At 49.9% G+C, this 19,747-nt stretch overlaps 2 protein-coding genes across 3 annotated transcripts in view; both read right to left on the bottom strand.

Annotated features, from left to right (window-relative positions):
- Positions 1–4,116, bottom strand: part of RNF14 (ring finger protein 14) — a 47,275-nt gene extending 43,159 nt beyond the window's left edge. The window contains exons 1-2 of the mRNA XM_029218168.1: positions 3,756–4,116; positions 351–479 (exon numbers count right to left, since the gene is read on the bottom strand). The gene's annotated coding sequence lies outside the window, so the exon portion shown is untranslated. The remainder of the gene's footprint in view (positions 1–350; positions 480–3,755) is intronic.
- Positions 4,117–4,412: 296 nt separating this feature from the next.
- On the bottom strand, positions 4,413–19,231 carry DELE1 (DAP3 binding cell death enhancer 1). 2 transcript variants are annotated; one of them, XM_029217691.1, is made up of 13 exons: positions 18,273–19,231; positions 17,445–17,559; positions 17,226–17,343; positions 15,046–15,193; positions 13,918–14,079; positions 13,587–13,675; positions 13,388–13,484; positions 10,383–10,525; positions 9,384–9,542; positions 9,198–9,290; positions 6,900–7,059; positions 5,910–6,149; positions 4,413–5,007 (listed from the first exon to the last, which is right to left on the bottom strand). In XM_029217691.1, the coding sequence occupies exons 1-12, from the start codon at positions 18,301–18,303 to the stop codon at positions 5,911–5,913; spliced, it is 1,554 nt and encodes a 517-aa protein (XP_029073524.1). In that variant the 5' UTR covers positions 18,304–19,231; the 3' UTR covers positions 4,413–5,007; position 5,910. The 2 variants fall into 2 exon arrangements, with proteins under 2 accessions (XP_029073524.1, XP_029073525.1); XM_029217692.1 differs by having other exon boundaries at positions 9,384–9,538; positions 10,383–10,472; positions 18,273–18,393.
- Positions 19,232–19,747: the final 516 nt, after the last annotated feature.

Raw genomic sequence — 19,747 nt, 5'->3', positions numbered from 1 at the left:
TTTCATTTCTCCACAGCCCTAGGAGGGGAGGTGTTATTATCCCCATTTCACAGACAAAGCCATGAGACTTGGAGAGGCTGAGGGTCTTGCCCAAGATCAAGCAGAGAGAGGAGGCAGAGCCAGGAATTGGAACTAGGCTTGTCCAACACCAAAACCCATGCCCTCGACCTTGACACTAGGCTGCCAGCCAAGGAAAGGAAAGGAAGAGCCCCCATACGTGAGCTTTTGCCAGTAGCAGACTTGCCTGAGATCCCCTCAAGAAACACTGTTGAAAAGAACATTTCCAAAGCCACTCAGGCCTTCACATCTCTGCTCTTCCAAGCGCATAGTGAGAGGGACTTGGAACTGACCTGATGCAGGGTGGGTGTCTGCAGACTCCTGTCCTTTCCCAGCAAGCAGCCCTTCAGGTACAGAAGTCATCCTTCCAGACCCACCAATCGTGAGTAAATCTTCCTCTGTCACAGCAGTGAATTCAGGCCCTAGAGGACAGTGTGTGAACCGGGTCTATGAAATTGACACTGACAGCAGCAAACCTTCCAGGAGAGAAAGGAGTGAAAAAAATAGCAAATATTTTCCCAAGGCTCAGCTTTATAATTTCCCTGGAAATTTCCAAGCAGTCTGTTCAGCTTCTCAGTAATGTGGGGCTTTCTTGGATACTAAAGGGGAAAATTCCTTTATGTGCCTCTCCTTTTGCCCTTTTTCTGGAGCTCAGTACACATGTTCACTGTCCACAGAAATGGGCCAATCATACTCCCAACTAGGGATAATGAAAACCATCCACACTTGGAATGCAATGAGGCATCATTATTCCATTATCCCATTTTACAGATGAGGAAAATGAGGCCCTCATAGTGCTTCAGGAGCTTCAGGAATGCTTCTGGAGCAGGGTCTCTAGGTCTCTGATCACTCCGAGGCAGAGTAAACTCTTTACAAGGTCTGTGATTTGCAAGCTGCTGGGTTCCCCAAGTCAATGAAAGAGGCTGGGGGACACCAAGCGGGTAGAGTCTCCAACCTGACCAGCCAGGTACCTGGCACAAGGCAACACTTGATGAATACTTGTTGAATGGAAGAATAAATGAATAAATGGGTAAATAGATGCTACAAGGAGTCCCTTTTCTCTATATTGGAGCTCCAGGTAAGACTTCCTTAGAAAAGAAAAAAAAAATGTTCCATTATGTGAAGACAAAGTCTGAAAACCACAGCACTGGAGTAGACAGTGCTGACCCCCAATTACTAGTGGATTTTCAGTGCAGAGCTGATGTTGGGAGGTGGAGAGAAGAGATGGGAAGAGGAGGTGACCTAGGGAAACTGGAACCAGGGCTCGCAACTGGATCACTGCCTCACTCTAGTTCAAAAGTCCTAAATCTCGGACCCCCTGAATGCCAGGCGAGACTTTGTGTACAGGTGTTTTTCTAGGCAGAAGATACGGAGTTATCAGATTTTCAAAGGAACATGTGACCTATAAAAAGATAAGCAGCACTGCTCTCAGTCACTATCTAAACCTCCACAGACGTGGGCAATTTTAGTCACAAGGAGTCTGAACATTTTATAGCCAAGGAAATGGCAAGACAGAAAGAGCCGACTGGCCCAGAGCCACACGGCAGGCTTGTGACATCTGCATCTGAGGTGCAGAATGATGTTCTTTCTAATACATCAAGGGTTCTTAACCTGGGGTTCTTGGTTGGGCTTCAGGACCTAAGAACCTGCTGAACTGCGTGCAAAATTGCGAAGACGTGCATTTTTCTATGGGAAGGAGTCAGTGCTTTCATCTGATTCTCAAAGGGGTCTGTGACCTAAATAAGATTAAGGCCCACTGTGATCCTCTATTCCCCGCCGAACCTGGAGAACTCATGGGTAGAGCTGTTGCTGTTCTGAGGCAACCGACCTTTGATCAGGGCGGGGTTGTATGTACGTGAGGGTTAGTGCTCTCACCCGAACGTTGCAACCCCTCCAAGTAGGCTGATGCCAGCCCTTATACCCAGTAACCGACTGAGGGTGAGGCAGTGTGTACGCTGACAGAACTGAGTGTGCTGAACAGAAAGGTTACAGAAACTTCTTGACATAAGCCGAGATGTCAGAGCTGAGACCTTGGACGTGCTCAAAACCGTTTCCACCAAGATGGGCTCTGTCCCCCGGGAGACTGAAGGAGCTGGCGAGCCAGCGAGCACTCAGTTAAATGTCGTCTTAATTTGGAAAGCGCAGAGGGACATTTTTTATCAATAGTCAGCCGTCCTCCAGCACCAGGAGGGCAATGCAGTGCTCACTCGGAGCCTGGGGGCCGTCCTGAGATTGACAGGAAGCCTCCTTGTCTGTTACCCAACTTCAGCTTGGCAGTTCACTTACCTCTCCGCTGACTGAAATGAGTGAGATGGCAACTACCACCCTTGGGACTCTGGAGAGAACCAAATCTCCAACACGAGAAGAGAGGACAGGGGAGGGGAGGGAGGAGTTTTAGCACAGGCTCAGCCTGGCACATAGTGTGTACCTAGAAAACAGGTCAGTGTTTTCCAGTCCCTACTGAGTACTGGGCACAATATAATGGGTCTGGGGTGGGGGGCACGATCAGAAACGCTCATTCAACAAACATTTTATATTTGCTGAGCAATTACTACAGGTCAGAAGTAGCACTAGGAATGGCAGTCAGGGGAGGGGTATACAGAATCATTCATTCAACAGATATTTTAAAGCACCTCCTATGTTGCTGGGTAGGTTTGGTGCTGGTGTCCGGTGGAGAAAAGACAATGCATAGAATCCCTCATTCACTGAATGAATATTTACTGAGCATTTACTAAGTGCCCTGCCCTGTATTAGCACTGAAGATATAATGAACCAAACAGCCTCATTCCCTCCACAGTGTCAGGGCTCCCTGAAAACAGCATCTCCGGATGAGGAAACTGAGGCAGCAGAGCCTTGCGCAAAGGGCTCATTGCTGAGGGCATCAGGGCTCGAACCTCGGGTCGTCCTGACCCAGGCTGGCCCTGCTAACAAAGGCCACCTCCCTAGCCTCCCCTCACATTTCCTTTCAGGGCACTAACAATGAGTCATTAATAACGGAATTTTAATGGCAAAAGCACAGCAGTTCCAGGGTCTGCGAGGAAGCCCATCCCCTGGGCTGTACAGAGACCGTAGGGACTGAACCGCGAGGATTCTTGGCCCCTTGACAGCATTTCTCTCACGACTCTTCCATCCTTCCTGCTCCACAAGGAGAGCTTAAAAATATCCTCCCTCCACATTTGGTACCCTAAATTGGATCAGCACTTAACTTATAACGACGGAGAGGGAGGGAGAACCCTATTTGGCCATCAACACAGAAGGCCCTGGGTCCCCGGACTGTGTGAACTGCCCTTCTGCCCCCGGCATGGCCAGAGGAGCCCATAATCGGAGAACCCCAAGTGACAATAGGAGGGGAAGAGGCTGGCAAGTGGAGCTCCATGGGAAGGCAGGAAGTGACACTTTACTTTACACAGAGGGTGCCCCCGGAAGGTTCATCGGCGATCTGCAGGGAGCCGCGCTCTGCGCCCGACTCTATGAGGGAAGCAATGGGTTAACCAAGTTCTTTACTGCAGGACTTCTTGGAACCTTGAATATGCTGACGTGCGTCGTGCATCTATAAAAAGGGGACGTCTAGTACACTGTTTCCCAAACTTATTTGACCACAGAAATCTTTTTTTTTTTTTTTTTTTTTTGCAGAGAGATTAGTGCACTGCACAGCTTAAAAACCGGAGCTTTAACCAATGTGTGTATTGAGCCCTTACCTGCACGACGGGACCTTGTGCTAAGTGCTGAGGATACTGGAATCCAAAGACAAAGTCCCTGCTTCCAAGGAGCCATCTGTGGAAGAAAACCACATGAAGGGACCAGTGGGGGTGAGGCCAGTGTGCAGGGCAGCCCTGGAAAGGGAGCAGAGGACAGGAGAGGCGCCCGAGCTGGAGGAAGCTTAGGGCTCCAGCAGTGAGAGGAAGTTGCTGGGAAAAGTGTGATGAGACCGCTAGAGGCTGGGGAGGGGGGCGGGCAGCAGACAGGGAAATGTGGACAACTCCCCTGCTCAAATCCTCCCCGCTTTGAGCTGGCCATGCTGGGTGGTCTTTCGCATTTGGACAGTTCCTAGGGGGTTTGGGCCTCAGTCCCTCCCACCACCACCACCCCCCCCCCCCCCCCCCCGTCCTCAACCACATCTCTGCTATTGAACTTGGGCTAACATCCAGAAGCCGGGGAACAGCTATGCACAAATTCAGTAATTGGAATCATTAGCGTTGACTCAGAAATCATTTTTTGCTATGTCTCTCTCTTGGAGAAGCTTTTAAGACCCTTTAAATTGGTTAATGGAGAGTTTAGAGATAAGGATGGAGCCTCGGCTTTCTGCTTCCCCTGCCCGTCTCCCTGGCTTTCCCCAACATACTCAAGGGCGAGAGTGATGAGATAATCCAGTATCAGTTTTATTAAACTCCCATCCATTTCTGGCACAAACCTTTCACAAAAGAGGATCTCAAAATCTACACTCTCCCGCTCCAAGACTCCAAGGGCCCAATCGCCATTTACCCCCTCGTATCGGCAGGATGATAGTAACGCTTTCACCTAAAATTACAGTGAGAACTGTGCAAAAGAGCCCTGGGCCAGGAGTTGGGAGGCTGGGGTCCTTGTCCTGGGCTGGTGACTCATAAATCCAGGTAACCATGGGCGTCACTCTGCCTCCTCAGGCCTAAGTGAGCACCAACGTCCTTTCCGCAGTGAAATGCCCTACATCAGCCCTGGAGGGTAGGAGGGCAGACACTGCTGCCCTTGGTCTACAATTGAGGAAGCAACACAGCAAGTCAGGCCACTGCTTCAAGGTGACGTGGCCAGAACCTGGATCTTTACACACTTTCTTCTTCTGTACTGTGCTGGGCAGGTACTTAAGGTTCTTTGGGAAGGTGGGTGAACATCTGGCCTCTTTTCTGGGATTCAAGTTGTGGTATCTCTCTGAGAACTCGCAGGCTCCATCTCTAGGGCTGAGTGAAGTGCGAAGGTCTGAAAAAGTCAAGCAGCTACATCAGGCATTTAGACACCAAACTCCTTCCTTCCAAATCAAAGGTGAAATGGAGACAGTCGGGAATCCATTGGGGATGAACAAAAGCGGACGTCATTCAGCGTTTCCTGAGTTTTAGGCATTCATGAAACCACCCCATGACTTCTGCCACCTCTCTGGATCTGTGCTCCCCTTTACGCAATGTCACAACGTTTTTTCTCTACTTGATTCATTATTTTTAATATCTGTGACACTATGACATGCTAATCGCGTTTTTATAATATATATTAATATACAAACACTAAAATTAAAAAATATTAGTTTGAATACGACCTAAAATCCTCTGGTGAAGCACTGGAGGCACACACATCAGACGCTGGCAAAAAATGACGTGGTCTAAGCCTGAGGAAATCGAAGACTGGCAAGGGGGACGGGAAGGGATTTGCTCCAAGGCAAAGGCTACGGCGAGGACCAGGGTCCCTGGACCCTTCCGTAAAGTTTTTCACAGGTCGCTGAACGAATCTTTTTTATGCACAGAACAGAAATGACTGTGAATGGGGAATTCCCTGGCAGTCCAGTGGTTAGGGCTCGGCGCTTTCACTACTGAGGCCGCTGGTTCAATCCCTGGTTGGGGAACTAAGATCCTCACAAGCCGTGTGGCGTGGCCAAAAAATGAATGTGTCCACTGCCCATTTGTGAGGCTGAGGCTACCAACTAGGGGAAATGGTCAAAGTCACTTATTAGCCATGCACTTGAAATTGCTTGGGAACCTGAGCCCCCATGGAATTTCTACCCTGTAAAGGGATACTGACACCCTGTCTTTTTTGCTGCCATCCCATCTCCTCCCTGCCCGCCCCTCCCCCCAGCACCAGTGAGAGGTACCGGTGACTGCATTTTATCTCACCTTAGCCAAAACCCAGTCTGACGAGACTCCTTTCCAAGGGGTAGGGGTGTGGGAGAACAGCCCTGCTGGGGGATCCGGGGCTGGCTCTGAGACGAGCGCTTCTATAGAGGAGGCCAAGGTTCCCTGTGCTCGAGGCATGTGGCAGGCACGAGGCTCCTGCCAGCAAGGTGTTCAGGCTGCAGAGGGAGGGGCTGGAAAACGACTTCAATCCTCTCACTGCCAGGTCGCTGGGCCCCGGGGCTGCGAGGAGAGGCGAGAGCAACTCTTAACTCAGGCTGTGTTCTTAGACTCCTACTTTGGAGCAGGGGCTTCTTAAAGGACTTGGTTCCCCTGGCACTACTAACCCAGGTCAGCCCGAATGAGTCAGGAGTGAGCAGGGCTCCCAGAGCCCTAGATGGTAAGTCAGGGCACGGAGGCAGCCTTGGGATGGTGTCTCTCCTGACAAGTCATTGGAGTGACTACCATTTATTCAACACCTACTGTATGCCAGGCTGTGCTAAGCCCTTTGCTGTCATCTCATTTAATCTCAGTGCGGTGGCTTCTCTTGTTGTGGAGCACGGGCTCTAGGCACATGGGCTCAGTAGTTGTGGCTCGTGGGCTCTAGAGCGCAGGCTCGGTAGTTGTGGCGCACGGGCTTTGTTGCTCCGCAGCATGTGGGATCTTCCCGGACCAGGGCTCAAACCCGTGTCCCCCGCATTGGCAGGCAGATGCTTAACCACTGCGCCACCACGGAAGTCCCATCTCATTTAATCTTTACAATCTAATGAGTTTTCAGAGGTGAAGAAACAGAGGTGCAAAGACATACAGGCCAAGTTCAGGAATAGAGCAGGGGTTAAAACTCAGGTTTGATTTGTCTGACTCAAAAAGCTGTGCTCGTTCCCACCAATGGAGCAGAAGTAACAAAGAGACCAAAGGCTACTGCCACCCCCTTCTCTGTCACAGGGTACTGAGCTCGGGGAGGCACCTGCTGGCTTTGACTCTCATCTGTACCTGCTGCCTCCATGGAAAAGAGGGTCCGCAGCCTCTCCTGGGCAGGCGCATTCCCCAGAGCTGCTGACTGCTGGTAGCATCTCACAGCCTCTCCCAGATTCCTCTGCACACCAAGGCCCTTCTCATAGCAAATTCCCAAGTGGTACCTGCTCTGTGAATCCTAAAGGAGAAGACGGACGGACAGACACACAAATGCCCACGCATGCAGGACTGAAGAACTGAAACGCTGGGGCAGGAGGAAGGTGCAGCAGTCAGCAGGCCGGTGCTTCACCCCTGCAGGGTCAGGCCCAGCTGCAACCCTCCCTGGACCAAGGGATCTCATCTGTGAAGAGCCAGAGGCCCAGAACAGAGGACACAGGGATCCCTCCACCCAGGGAGCTTCCGGCCAGAGCAGCGTGGAGGCTTCTCGTGCTGAAAGTGTGCAGAAGTGAAGGCTGCGGGAAGCACTTGGCCCTGCTCTGGGAGCCCAGGGAGTCGGGCTCCTATGTTATCCTGCAAGAGCCAGGAGCAAGGGTGGAGGCTGGGCTTCCGAAGGCCCTGAATGCCTTCCTGATCTCTACCCAGAGAGCTACAAAGCATACATTACAGAGAACATGTTTCTCCTCCTTTGAAACGTTAAAAGGCTAATCTCTTTGTCCCTGGCTCTGGATCCTCTCTCCCCTCTCACTGAGAATTAGGCTCCTGGGAGAGGCAGTATCAGGTAGGGAGTAGGAGCCCAATCTCTACAGCCAGACGCCTGGGTTCCAATCTTGGCTCCACCACTTACCAGCTGTGTAACCTCAGGCATCATATTCTGTGTCTCTGTGCCTCAGTTTCCTCATCTGTAAAGTAGGCATAATAAGAGCACCTACCTTATTACCCTGTCGTGAGGATTAAATGTGTCAATATGTGGAAAGTGCTTAGATTAGTGTTATTATTTTCACACCTTTAGTTGCCCACATCATTCATCTCTCCCTCTCTGTAATGAACATTTTCATTATATTCAATCTCCCAACCATGGTTCTATTTCTCGTCTACCCTCTATAGAGTTTCTGTAACATGTAGGTCAAAGTCTATGTAATAAATATGGTGGACTCATGGCTACAGGCCAGCGTAGGACAGTTAGGCCAAAACACCCATGCTGTTATGTGTGTGTTAACAACATCCCTTTGTGCACTTCTCCTGGCGTGCTGGGTGACTAATGCCAGCCAGGGTGCCCCCAGGCTTGTCCCACACATGGTCACACAACCCACTGAGCGCAAGGAAGACCCTGGGGCTCTTTCATAGAAAGACAGGCACAGAGGCAGGTACTGTTTGATGACATTGGTCCCCTTTTGACGGCTACTGCAGATACTTTGGACAACATAGAGTGAAAAAGGAGAAGTATTCTGATGCCCAAGAGTTCAATAACACTATCACTGTGTTGGCCAGGAAGTAAAGAGAAGCAGCAGCCCCTATGCTGGGAAATTCTAGTACATGGCCACTGCTGGCTTTAACCCAGGGCTCCTGGTCCTTTAAGATACAACTCAAAAAATATACTGGTCAAAGATACTTGAGGATACAGCAAACCCACAGATGCCTTTTCAGTAATTCACAGTGACATAAAGCTCTGAGATTTCCTGCATTAAAGATACCTGTTTAACAAAGTATTTCCCAAACCCATCTGACCATTTTTCCCTCGTATGATTTATAAACGTTCCATGGAACTAATGCTCTGTGGAACAAACTCCATGCTGCCTGGATGCCAACCCCTAGGTGACAGACGACCAGACATCCTCTACCCCCCCCCAAACTGCTCAATGTCTTCACCTCACGCGTCTTCTGACTTCCCTGGACTAAGCCACTTGTGATGACGCACCTTCCACGTGTACACTTTACAAAGCACTTTCACACTTATTATCTCAGATTTTGATCCTCACGACAACCCCGTGAAGTGGTAGACAGGTCAGGCAGGCATTAGTATCCCAATCTTAGAGATGAGGAAAACAAGAAGTGACCAGCCCAGTAGTATGCTAGTAAATGTTTAACAACCAGCTCTCCAAGGGAAAAAGCCCTGTTTTGTAGCATTTGGCAATTCTGTGGTGCTAATGCTCTCCCCATAGCTGATTTCAGGCTAACAACAATTCTCGCAGGCTGGTACAAGCCAGTGCCAGCACACCACTGGACCTGTCCAAGGGGCACACAGTAAGTCAGCAAGAGTTAAGGCTTGAAGCCAGCCCAATGCTCTTATCAACCGTCTCCTAGGCACGGTACCAGTTCCAAAATCCCTTCCTTTATCAGACTTGATCCCCATCATGCCTGGATATGGACACCTCATACCCCATTGTTGGCTGCAAGCCAAAGATATTTCACGGCTCTCTGCTCGTCCAGGTATGCCTCCTTGGTGAAGAGCACCCCGAGAAAAGCTTGGGCCTGTGGTCAAGGAGGAAGGAAAAAGGTATCTTGGTCACTGCCAGGCCCCACCTGCCCCAAGTGTCCAGGAGTGACCCCACCAATGGCACTCACCTCTCTCAAGCCTGAGTCTGCAGCATGCTTCAGCATGGACACTGCCCTCTGCTGCTCAGGGTCCCACGAGGAGGCTGGATCCTGCAGCAGGCACCTGGCATAGCGGTACTGAGCCAGGTTGTGGCCCTGGCTGGCAGCCAGCTGGTAGTAAAAGGCTGCCTGGGGCAAAGGGAGAAACATCCAGTCAACTGGTAACTCTGTACGCTGCCTTTTTATGGAGTGAAGTGTTTAATTAAATAACACATAATCATTATAGATTAGTCAGAAAATACAGAGAAGCCAAAAATAGAAACAAACTTCCAAGAAATCCTGCCTCCTAAAGATCATTCTCTGTTAACATTTTAGTGTACAATCTTGCAAATTTCTTCCCCCCCGGTACTGTATGTATTAACATATATACACAAATATGTTAATATACACTCACACACATATATAAATGTGTGTGTGTATGTGTGTGTGTGTAGGAAGAAAGGGAGAGAGAGAAAACTACACTCACTGTTTTTTGTAACCTATTTTGTAACCTATTCTTTTTCATTTAACAATACACCATGAATATCTTTCCCTGCAAATAAATATAGATCTAGCATATCATTTTTAAGGCCCACATAGATGTTATTAACCAATTCTCTGTTGAAGGAACTTCAAGTTTCTTCCCATTTTTTGGCCATCGTATACAATTCTAAGAAACTGTTATATATAAATTCTTATATATAACATCTATGCATACTTATCCTACTTTTTAGAATTAATTGATCCATTCATCAAGGTAACGTTCTAGGTCGTGAGGATACAGCTGCAAAGAAGAAAGACAAGGTCCCCGGCCTTCCTGTGTTTTCAGTCTAAATTCCTAGAAGCTGGAGACTTCTTTCTTAGTTTTCCCTCCAGGCTGGAAGAGAGAAGCTGGACTTTCCCAAGCCCTGCCCACTGTTCATTTCTGGAGGTCACTCTGGGCGGTGCAGCACAGGCCATGGGCCTGGGGGCAGGGAGGAAGTGTAGTACCTTGCCGAGGTCCCTGGGGGTGCCTCTGCCGTGCTCGTGACACAAGCCCACATTGTACTGCGCTTTGCTGTAGCCACGGTCTGCTGCTTTCTGGAAGTAAGAAAAGGCTGCCATGTAGTCTCCATCCCTCATGTTCTCTGTCCCTGAAAGAAAGCACTAGGCGTAAACATAGCTTCCTCTGTGAACTTCCCCACATTCTTAGTCAGATACCCACATGCTCCTTCCTTTCTTTTCGTTTCTTTTTAGACACTTCGCATGCACTTCCATCCTCTGAATATTTCACTGGTTTGCCATAGGTATCAGTGGGTTCTGCCCTCCTGTACACCATCCTCCTCTTGGTAACAACATCCTAATTTCCCTTTGGGAACAGCCCTTCCCCCCAGTGCTGTCAGTCAGTGTGCCTGCCCTCTTCCCAACCAATGAGACCCTCTCTCAGGAATCTGAATCTTGATCTGGCTGCAACAGGAAAGAAAACAGCTTCCGCAGGTTTATTCTGATGGCAGCACTCTGAAGACGCTGTTTCTCAGTTACTGCTGCATGCATCCCTGGAGTCTCTCTGATTCCTGTTCTTTCTGAGGCTTGGCAAGTCACTAGATCCCAACAGATTCCTTTTGTGCTTAGGTTAGCCAAAGTGGTTTTAGGCTGCTTGTAACCAACATAACATAACTGATTCAGCTGACACTGTCAATCTTGCTTTATGAGGACACTGTGAGAGAATATAAGAAAGAGAGCCCAGCTCCAAAGCCCATGTTCTCTTTATCATCCAAACGAAAAGGAAAACAGGGAAGGGGCTGAGCACAGCCTACTCTCAACTCTAAGCCTTTGCTCAAGCTGTTTCTCCTGCCTGGGACACCTTTTTCTGCCTCTATCATCAGACCTGCCCAACCTGTTTCTGCTCTAGAATCTTCAGACCACACTCAGGCTTTAAACACTCTTTCAGCACTTACTTCACACACAAGCCTTTTTCTAGGAACTGAACTGTTTCAAGAGTACAAGCCCTGTCTCCTCAATTAGACTGTAAAATCCTGGAGGCAGAAGCAGAAAAAGAATGTAGAAGAAATAACTTTGCATAGGGTGAAAGCTCTATACAAATGCAAAATATGATTATGGCTTATGCTCCCTTTGTGTTCTGCCACAGTGCTTAGCGCTTGCTGAATAAATGAATATGCATATGAAGGAAGGAATGGGCAACAAAATTCGCAGAAGGCTGTCTGCCCATGAAACATCACAAAAAGCCAATGAGGCAGAAGCCGGGTTCCACTCGGCCAGCAGTGAATGAGTCACCTCCTGGCTGCCTGAAAACTCACTGTCAAGGGTTCACAGAGCCCTCTGTCCTTGAGGAGAAGACTTGAGAGGGCACAGGATCCCACCCTGTCCCCATCCCCCACACCGGATCCTCTGCCTCTAACCTAAACCAAGTCACCATCATGTTTTGCTTAGCCATCAGTAACAGTTCCAATCTAGTCTCCTGTTTCCCCTCTGGCATTCCTATGACCTGCGTCTGTCTACACAGCAGGCAGAGAGATCTTTGGAAAAGTAAATCAGATCACATGACTACCCCCACTTCCTGCTCCAGCGTAAAACACTCCAATGGCTTCCTGGCTCGCTTAGAAGCACCACACGCCACCACGGCTCAGAAGGCCTGATCTGATCTGGCCCCTGCCTGCTTCTCTGACTTCATCTCTTTCTACTCTCCTGGTGATCGCTAAACTACAACCACGCTCACCCTTTTCTTTGTTCCTTTAACAAACAAAACTCAATCCTGCCTCAGGACCTTTGCACTTGCTGTTCCCTTTACTTGGAAAGCTTTCTCCAGATGGAAACAAGACTGGCTTGTTTTTGTCAGTCCGGTCAAGGATCTTTCCATCCACGAGGCCTTCCAAATCAAAGCTGCTCCTTGCCCAAGTCACTAATGCATACCCCTGTTTAATTTTCTCCATAACATTTATCACTATCTGAAATTCTCTTTGTTTTTTTTGTTTTTTTTTTTTTTTGCGGTATGCGGGCCTCTCACTGTTGTGGCCTCTCCCGTTGCAGAGCACAGGCTCCGGACGCGCAGGCTCAGCGGCCACGGCTCCGCGGCATGTGGGATCTTCCCGGACCAGGGCACGAACCCCTGTCCCCTGCATCAGCAGGCGGACTCTCAACCACTGTGCCATCAGGGAAGCCCTGAAATTCCCTTTTTTATTTGTTTACCAGTTTGTTGTTTTTCTCTCCTTCAACTCACATGGAAGCTCCATGAGAGTAAGGACTTTGTCTTGTGAATCACTGTACCCCCAACACCTAAACTAAGCCCTAACCAAAGGTGAATGCTTAATACATTTGCACTGAATGAATCCTAGCCTCTCACTCACTTGCCCACTAGAGTCCAGGAGATGCTGCTGGCAGTCTGGGTCTCCACATGAGAAGGCCTGAAAGAAGCCAAGTCACTGCAGAGAATAGCACAAATGGTGGAGAGGAATCTGGAGTCTCCAGATGTGGGTAAGGGAGGGCACTTGAGGGCCTGCTCCAAATCTCAGGAGCCTGTTCTTGCCTAAGTGCGGCAGAAAATTCAAGGTGTCATTCAAGATTTATTTTCTCCTTCTTACACAGTAACCGAATTTTCAGGTAAGCACATGGTCATTCAGCTAAGGACTCTATTTTCCAGGCTCCTCTCTGACTAGGTAAGGCCGTGAGCCTTCATTCTGGACAATGATTTGTGTAACTTTTAGGTTGGGGAGGAGTGGTCCTTTAGTTTTCCCACCTTTCCCTTCTAGCTAGCTAGAATTCGGATATGAGCCAAACTGAACCTTGAGATGGGAGCCCATTTTAAGAAGGGCAGAACCATTTGACTGAGAATAGGTCCCTGACACCACTGTGCCACCATGCCAGACTTGGTCGACCTACCTGGGAGAAAATAAACTGTCTCTTATGTAAACCACTCCCTGCCCTGACTCTACTTGACCTACCGCATACCCTTTCCATTTTCCCATCCGCCCTCCTTGAGACAGGGTCCACCCAGTTACCCAGGAAGTTGAAAGCGATGGAAACACTAAGCTGGAAGAGCTGCTGAATGGAAGTCATGGCCTCCTCGAGGGAAAGACTTTTTGATTTATCTTGTTCCTGGGGAAGAAACATAAAGACTCATCGTGGGACAGTTCACTGGGATTGCCACCTGTCTAGGGGAATGTTACGGGGATCCAGGTGGCCAAATCTGGACAATACCTGCTTTTCGCCAGTGGGCTGAGGCTGGGCTGGCTTTGCCTTGGACTTGAAGCTACTGCTGGCATGCAGGAAGCCGGCGTCACTGGGATCTGCAAGGGAAAAGGCAAAGAAGGAAGGTGTTAGTTCTCCTTTTCTCTCACTCCCCCAGTCCACAGAGCCCTCCATCCAGCACCACTGCCAGGAACCAAAATCATTCCAAATTGCCCCAGAAAGCATGGGGGCTCACAGGAATGACAATTCCCCAATGTGGCATATGCGACAACAAATGTCCACCTGCCCAACTCCCCACCCCACCGCCGCCTTCTGCTGATTTTAGGAGGCGGGACCATACCTTCCTCAGAGGCACCCTGAAGACCAGTTGTTCTCAAGGAGCTGGGTGAAGAGAGGCTCTCAGGCCAAGTGGAGGGTTCTTCCTGGCCCAGCCTGAGTTCCCTGAGGCCAGTGTGCCTGGGAGCCGGGCTATCAGGGCTGGGCAGAATGTGTCTCCGCAGTGCTGGAAAGAGCCAGTGAGAGCGGTCACATCAGAAGGGGATAGGTTCAGCCTGCTGGGGCTGACTGAGCCCTCCCTGAGGCTTCGCGGACCAAAGGAAGAATCTAGAAACTCCTGAGACATGTCCTTCACATGCCTCCTCCTCCATTTCCTTGGCTGGCTTCCCTCCGCAGGGGTGGAGAGGGGCCCACATTTACGCTGATCCCCACACCCCAAGCATAAATCGCTCCTTGGCTTGAATTCTTCCAGTCGCAGGGAGGGATCTACTTTATTCACTGTTCTAGCCCCAGCACTTAGCACTTAGTTTGATGGTTAACATTGATTATGATTATAATCATAATACTAAGGGCAAGAACTTAAACCACTACTTACTGAGCACATACTACATGCCAGGCACTGTTCTAAGTCCTCGACATGTATTAACTCATTTAGTCCTTCCAAGAAACCTGTGGGGGTGGGTTTTATTATTTCCCCATTCTATAGGTGAAGAAACTGAGGCACAGGGAAGTTAAAAGTGACTCATCCAGGGACACCAAACTAGTATCAGCAGTTCTGGGCTTGAACCGTGACAATGTGACTCCAGAGCCTTAATCACTATGCTGCATTGCCTCTGTACCATGGCACATGATAGCCATTCAATAAAGATTCACTTATTGATGAATGACTGACCAGAGAATGACCTAACTGGCTGAGGAGTAGGCAGGAAGCCACTCCTAGGATCTAAAATAACCTGGACCCCTGCGGGGCTCTGTCAATGGAAGGGGAGGGGAGGACATGGGAGGGGCCTGGAGGACAGGCGTGGCCCACATGCCGGGTGGACAGACCTTCCTCCCATTCCTCTTCCTCTGACTGCAGATAGGAGAGGCAAGGAGCTGCTGACGGCTCTTTTCCTGAGGTGTGTCCAGAGATGCTTCCTGGCCCAGAGAAACTCCCAGCCCAGCTCTCCTGTCCCCGGGACTGAGAACTCACAGGAGCGCGGGTGCCTCAAGGGAGATGAGAGGAAACGGTCCAGAGGACTGCGCCAAAAGCAGCGCTCCGCTTGCCGAGGTCCTGCTGGCAGGGACGCCTGGAAGTGGATCTGCCTTGCCAGCTGCAGGGCCAGCACGGCCAGGGTGCCCTGAGGAAGACAGCACTTCAGGGGACACAGCTCTCCACCAGTCAACTCCTTCAGTCTCCGCCTACATCTCCAACATCACTTCCTCGAGAAATCCTTCCTGACTCCTGGCTGTAGCCACTCCCCCACTGCGCACTCTCGTAGGCACCCGAACTTCCCCCATGGAGCCCTGATCACACTGGCACTTAAACAGCCATCTCTACAATCATTCATCAAGGTCTGTCTCTCCTGTTAGTCTCTAAGCACCACGAGGGAGGAACCATGTCTGTTTTGCTCACCTATGTATCCCCAGCGCCTAGCAGAGCACTAAGATACAGCACTAATAAATACATGCTGAATAAACGCCTGAGCGAGTGACTGAATAAACAAAATCTAAGCAGGCAAAAAGATAACATGGCAAGTTTGGGCTTGGGCACACGTGCAGCCAAATGCAGACGGGTCAGAGTTCCCCATCAGGCTCCCTCCTTCTCTAGCCTGGCACAACTCCTCCCCCACCCCAAAGCCACCCCACCACACACATTCACAGCTACAGGCTTGTCGTGGGTGTCTCTTCTCCAACAGGTCTGCAGAAGACCTAAGCTAGCTCCTAGCCCAGTGACTGCTTGGTTTTCCCTGTCCCTTCCTGTGTTATGCACGAGAAAAGACACCCAAATACTTATTTGTTGCAACAGGCACTGTATACAATGGCAAACAAGACAGACCCAGTCTCTGCCCTCATGGAGTTCATACCTTCACTGAGGGAGAAAGACGACATCCAAGTACACAGAGAAATAATATAACTACAAATTATGCTAAATGCCGCTAAGGAAACAAATCAAGAGTTTACACAGGGCATAAAAGGGACTCCTGACAAGACAGGAGTAGAGGAAAGCCTGTCTGTAGAAGTGATGTGTGTGCTGAGACCTGAAGGAAGAGAAGGTCCCAGCAATGTCAATAACAGGGACGTGTATCCATATCACTGGAGATAAGCTTGTGCTCAGGCCCTTTCACATAGGCAGTAGTGACAGAGCTGAGGGATGGCATCAGGACCCCTGAGATGCAGATCCAGTTTTAGAAGGACTCACTATAGGATTGCCCTAGGGTTCATATCTTTGACAAAATGGAAAAACACATCCCTCTCCAGGGTGTGTTATGCCCCTAGGCCATAGCTCCCCAGAGAGAAGTGTCCCTGGCATGGAGACATTCCAGTCTCAGCTCTGCTGATGACAACAAGTTACAGATGAGACAACTGAGGCTCAGAGAGGTCAAGCCACTTGCCCAAAGTACGCAGCATGAAAGTGAGAGGGATGAGAAGTGATGGAGACAAGTGTGACGTGAGTGCCAACTTCATTTAGAATATCTTATAAGCAGAACCTAAGAGGCAAAGATTCTGCCTTGTTAGACCTCGTGTTACTGAGCCTCTGCCTTTATACATCAGATTTAACAAATATTTACTGAGCGACGATCATGGGTCGGGATATGTACTATGTGCTTTTACAAGCCATACTAGGTATAGCAACCAAGCTGTAGAGCATAGTAGCTAAGAGCACGAGCTCCAGAGTAAAATCTGGTTCCTCTACTGAATAGCTGTGTGACCTTAAGAGTGTTACCTAAAGTTTCAGAGCCTGAGTTTTCTCATCTATAAAATAGAGATTATATTTCCTCTGCAAGATTTTGTAAGGATTAAATAAGATGAAATATATAGATACATTAATACATTAAAAGTTAGCTATTTAGTATTATTTAATTATAAGATTCAGGAAGGCAAGAATCATATCTACCTTGTTCTCTGCTACGTCCCTAGTGCTTAGCAAAACATGCCTGGCTCAAAGAAAGTGTTAAATAAATGTTTACTGAATGAAAGGAGGAATATATACATGGGGAGCAGGGGGAAAGGGAGTAGCAATATCTCCCCAAATATGCTCCAATGCCATGAGTTACTCAAATTTTGAGTGTGGCCACAATGATGCCCTAGCTCTTGTTTCTAGGCTATACTTCCATACAGGATCATTCTCATCCACACTGAAGGACAAGGACAGGACTGGGGAAACCTTACCCATGATATGGCATCCCACAATGTGTTCCGGGAGTCACGGGCAGACATCCACTGGAAGGCAGCCTTCCATCCATGGGACCTTGGGCCCTTGCTTGTGCCTGGGCCATGGTGGCCAGACCTAGAAGATGTAAGATGTAACAGAGGCTATCAAGTTCTGTCCTAAGTGGGAGTAGAGGGAGGCTAGGGGAGCACATGGGTGACGGAATGGCAGTCTTTCACCTGTCGAAACTGGGCACAGGGACCAGCAGGTTGGAGGAGGTAGCCTGAGGCCCATCTGGGCTGGTGGACTTGGAGGTCACCCCACGGAGGCCAGGTCCCAGCAGACGGGGAAGAGCTGTGCAGAGCAAGGATCAGTCACTTTGATATGAGCAGGATTGAGGCAACAGTGGCCCCACCAATCTTCCCTCTGACCCTTGACAGAGCCCCACGCCAGGAACCCAGGAAACACTGGCACCTGTTTCTACAAAGGTTCTTAAACAAGGATACATACACGTGGGGATCTTTTGCTTAGTACAGAATCCAGCGTGCCACCCCAGAACCAAATAAACTAGGATCATTCAGGGTTGAGCATCAATATTTTGAAAAAGCTCCCCGGGTGATTCTGACGCCCTCCTAGGGCTGACAACCACTGACTGTTCTAAAATGACCAGACATTCATACACAAACTCTCGCTCAATGTTTGTAGCTCTTTGTCTCTAAATCGCGCCTCTTTTCATTGGCTCCGCCTACCCCATTGGCCCCGCCTACTGCACTGGCCTCTACTCCTCTTTCATGAACTCCGCCCACCATCTCCGGGTACTTGGCTCCTTCCCCTTCCGATGGCTCCACCCATCTCCTTGGCTCTAAGTTCCACCCTCTTCCTACTAGCCGCGCCCACACCTCAAATTCGAACGGCCCCTTGACTCAGAGTGCAGCGCGGCCCCTAACGACCCCGCCTCTCTTCCGCTCTAACACCGCCCACTATTGCTTTGGCTCAGTCCTCCGGCCCGCCCCCTCCTCAGTTCCAAGTCTCAGCTGCCGCAAGACCCGCGGCCGAAGGCCCCTTACCTCGGCCCAGGAGTCCCGGGAGCCGCCACATGTCGTCGCCAACACCATAGAGCTCGCAGCCGAAAGAGCGCGGCCAAACCCCGGGACGGCGGCTAGAGTGGCCTGTGTGGCGCCCTCGGAGTGGCCGAGTCCCCAAGGAAGCTCACCGCCAGCCAATTAGAAGGGGGCCCAGCCGGAAGGACGGCGCTCAGCGAAAGGAAGTGGGAGGTGTAGGCGTACTGGGGCTAGCGGGGAGGTGAACTTCAACAAGGGCAAGGGGATGTGGGCCCGGCCTCCGGTGGAAGAGGTGTCATTTGCTGCCCGCATAAGAATGGGGGGGCGTCGTGCAGAGGAGGAGGGTCGCAGGGGGCGAAGCTGAACCGCCTCAGAAGAAGGACCATTGAGAAGCGGGGCGAGAGCGGCCTCGGTGGTGCCAGACGACCTTGCAGACACCGTGGAGACTCGAGGGGGAACAATCTTCCCCAGGCCCCGATGCTAGAGGAGGTGGGAGACACCAGGCCCAGTGGGTGGAGGAGAGGAACCTTAGGGTCCGACGGAGGAAACCAGTAGTACGAGCTTTTCGCCCAAGGCCATCTGCTTGGAGTTGCCCGACTGGGTAGGCGATGAAAACTGCGAGTGGGGTTCCGATTCGGGGGCATCCAGCTCTGGCTCCAGCTTTGTCTCACCATGTAGCCTCGGGCCGAGCCCTTCCCTTGTCTGGGCCTCCGTCTGCCCAGTAATAGGGTCAGATGGAGTGAGCTCGACTGGTCCTTCCTGATTTGACAAGAACAACTTGAATTGCTGCTTTCAAAATACCAAAGAGGATACTGGCCCCTTCCCCGCCCCCACGCCTGTTAATCAGAGCTCTCCTCTTCAGACCCAGCCAGAGTTATCTGTGTATTCTTTTGTTGGGCAAAGACTCGGTCCTCTTTCCCCACACCTGAATCCGTGAAATAAAGGAGCTCAAAATCAAATATAAGTTGCTTACACTTTCTCCCTCCTCCTTTCTCCCAGGTAGTGACTTCTGGTTTGATGGAAGTCTCTATCTGGGGTAAAAGAGTACTGGAGGTACCTACTTTTAGACCCAGGCATGTGTATGACAGTGGTATTAATTTGTTCAGCAATTTTTGAGCCATATGTCAGCCAGCATCCTAGAATCTGGGAAGACCGAGGAGTAAAGAGCATTTGTAGCCTCCAGGAAGACATGATCCAGTGTTTTAAGAGTGGCCTCTGGAGTCCCACAAACGGTTTGAATCCCAGCATTTGCAGCCTCCAGGAAGACATGGTCCAGTGTTTTAAGAGTGGCCTCTGGAGTCCCACAAATGGTTTGAATGGTTTCTTACTTCCTGTTATGTATTCTTGGTCAGTTTACTTAACCACTTTAAGCCTCAGGTTCTTGATCTATAAAATAGGAAAACGGATACCTCATGCAATTGTTGTGAGGCTTAAACAACGCCTTTAAACTGTTCAGCATAGTTCCCGGCACATAGTAAGAG

Source organism: Monodon monoceros, unplaced genomic scaffold (genome assembly GCF_005190385.1).
Source record: "Monodon monoceros isolate NGI ecotype Baffin Bay Population unplaced genomic scaffold, NGI_Narwhal_1 Super_Scaffold_12, whole genome shotgun sequence".
Taxonomy (NCBI): domain Eukaryota; kingdom Metazoa; phylum Chordata; class Mammalia; order Artiodactyla; family Monodontidae; genus Monodon; species Monodon monoceros.
Note: the sequence above shows the minus strand (reverse complement) of the source record. Positions and strands in the feature narration are given on the sequence as shown.

Excerpts from the sequence above, each read along its gene's own strand:
- DELE1 (XM_029217691.1), bottom strand. The coding sequence starts at position 18,303 with ATGTGGCGGCTCCCGGGACTCCTGGGCCGAG. Across the intron at positions 7,060-9,197 it reads GGCTTGCAGCCAACAATGGG|GATTCACAGAGCAGGTACCA; the intron begins GTATGAGGTGTC and ends CTTCTCCTTTAG. Across the intron at positions 6,150-6,899 it reads CTTTTCCATGGAGGCAGCAG|CCCCGGGGCCCAGCGACCTG; the intron begins GTACAGATGAGA and ends CTCTCCTCGCAG.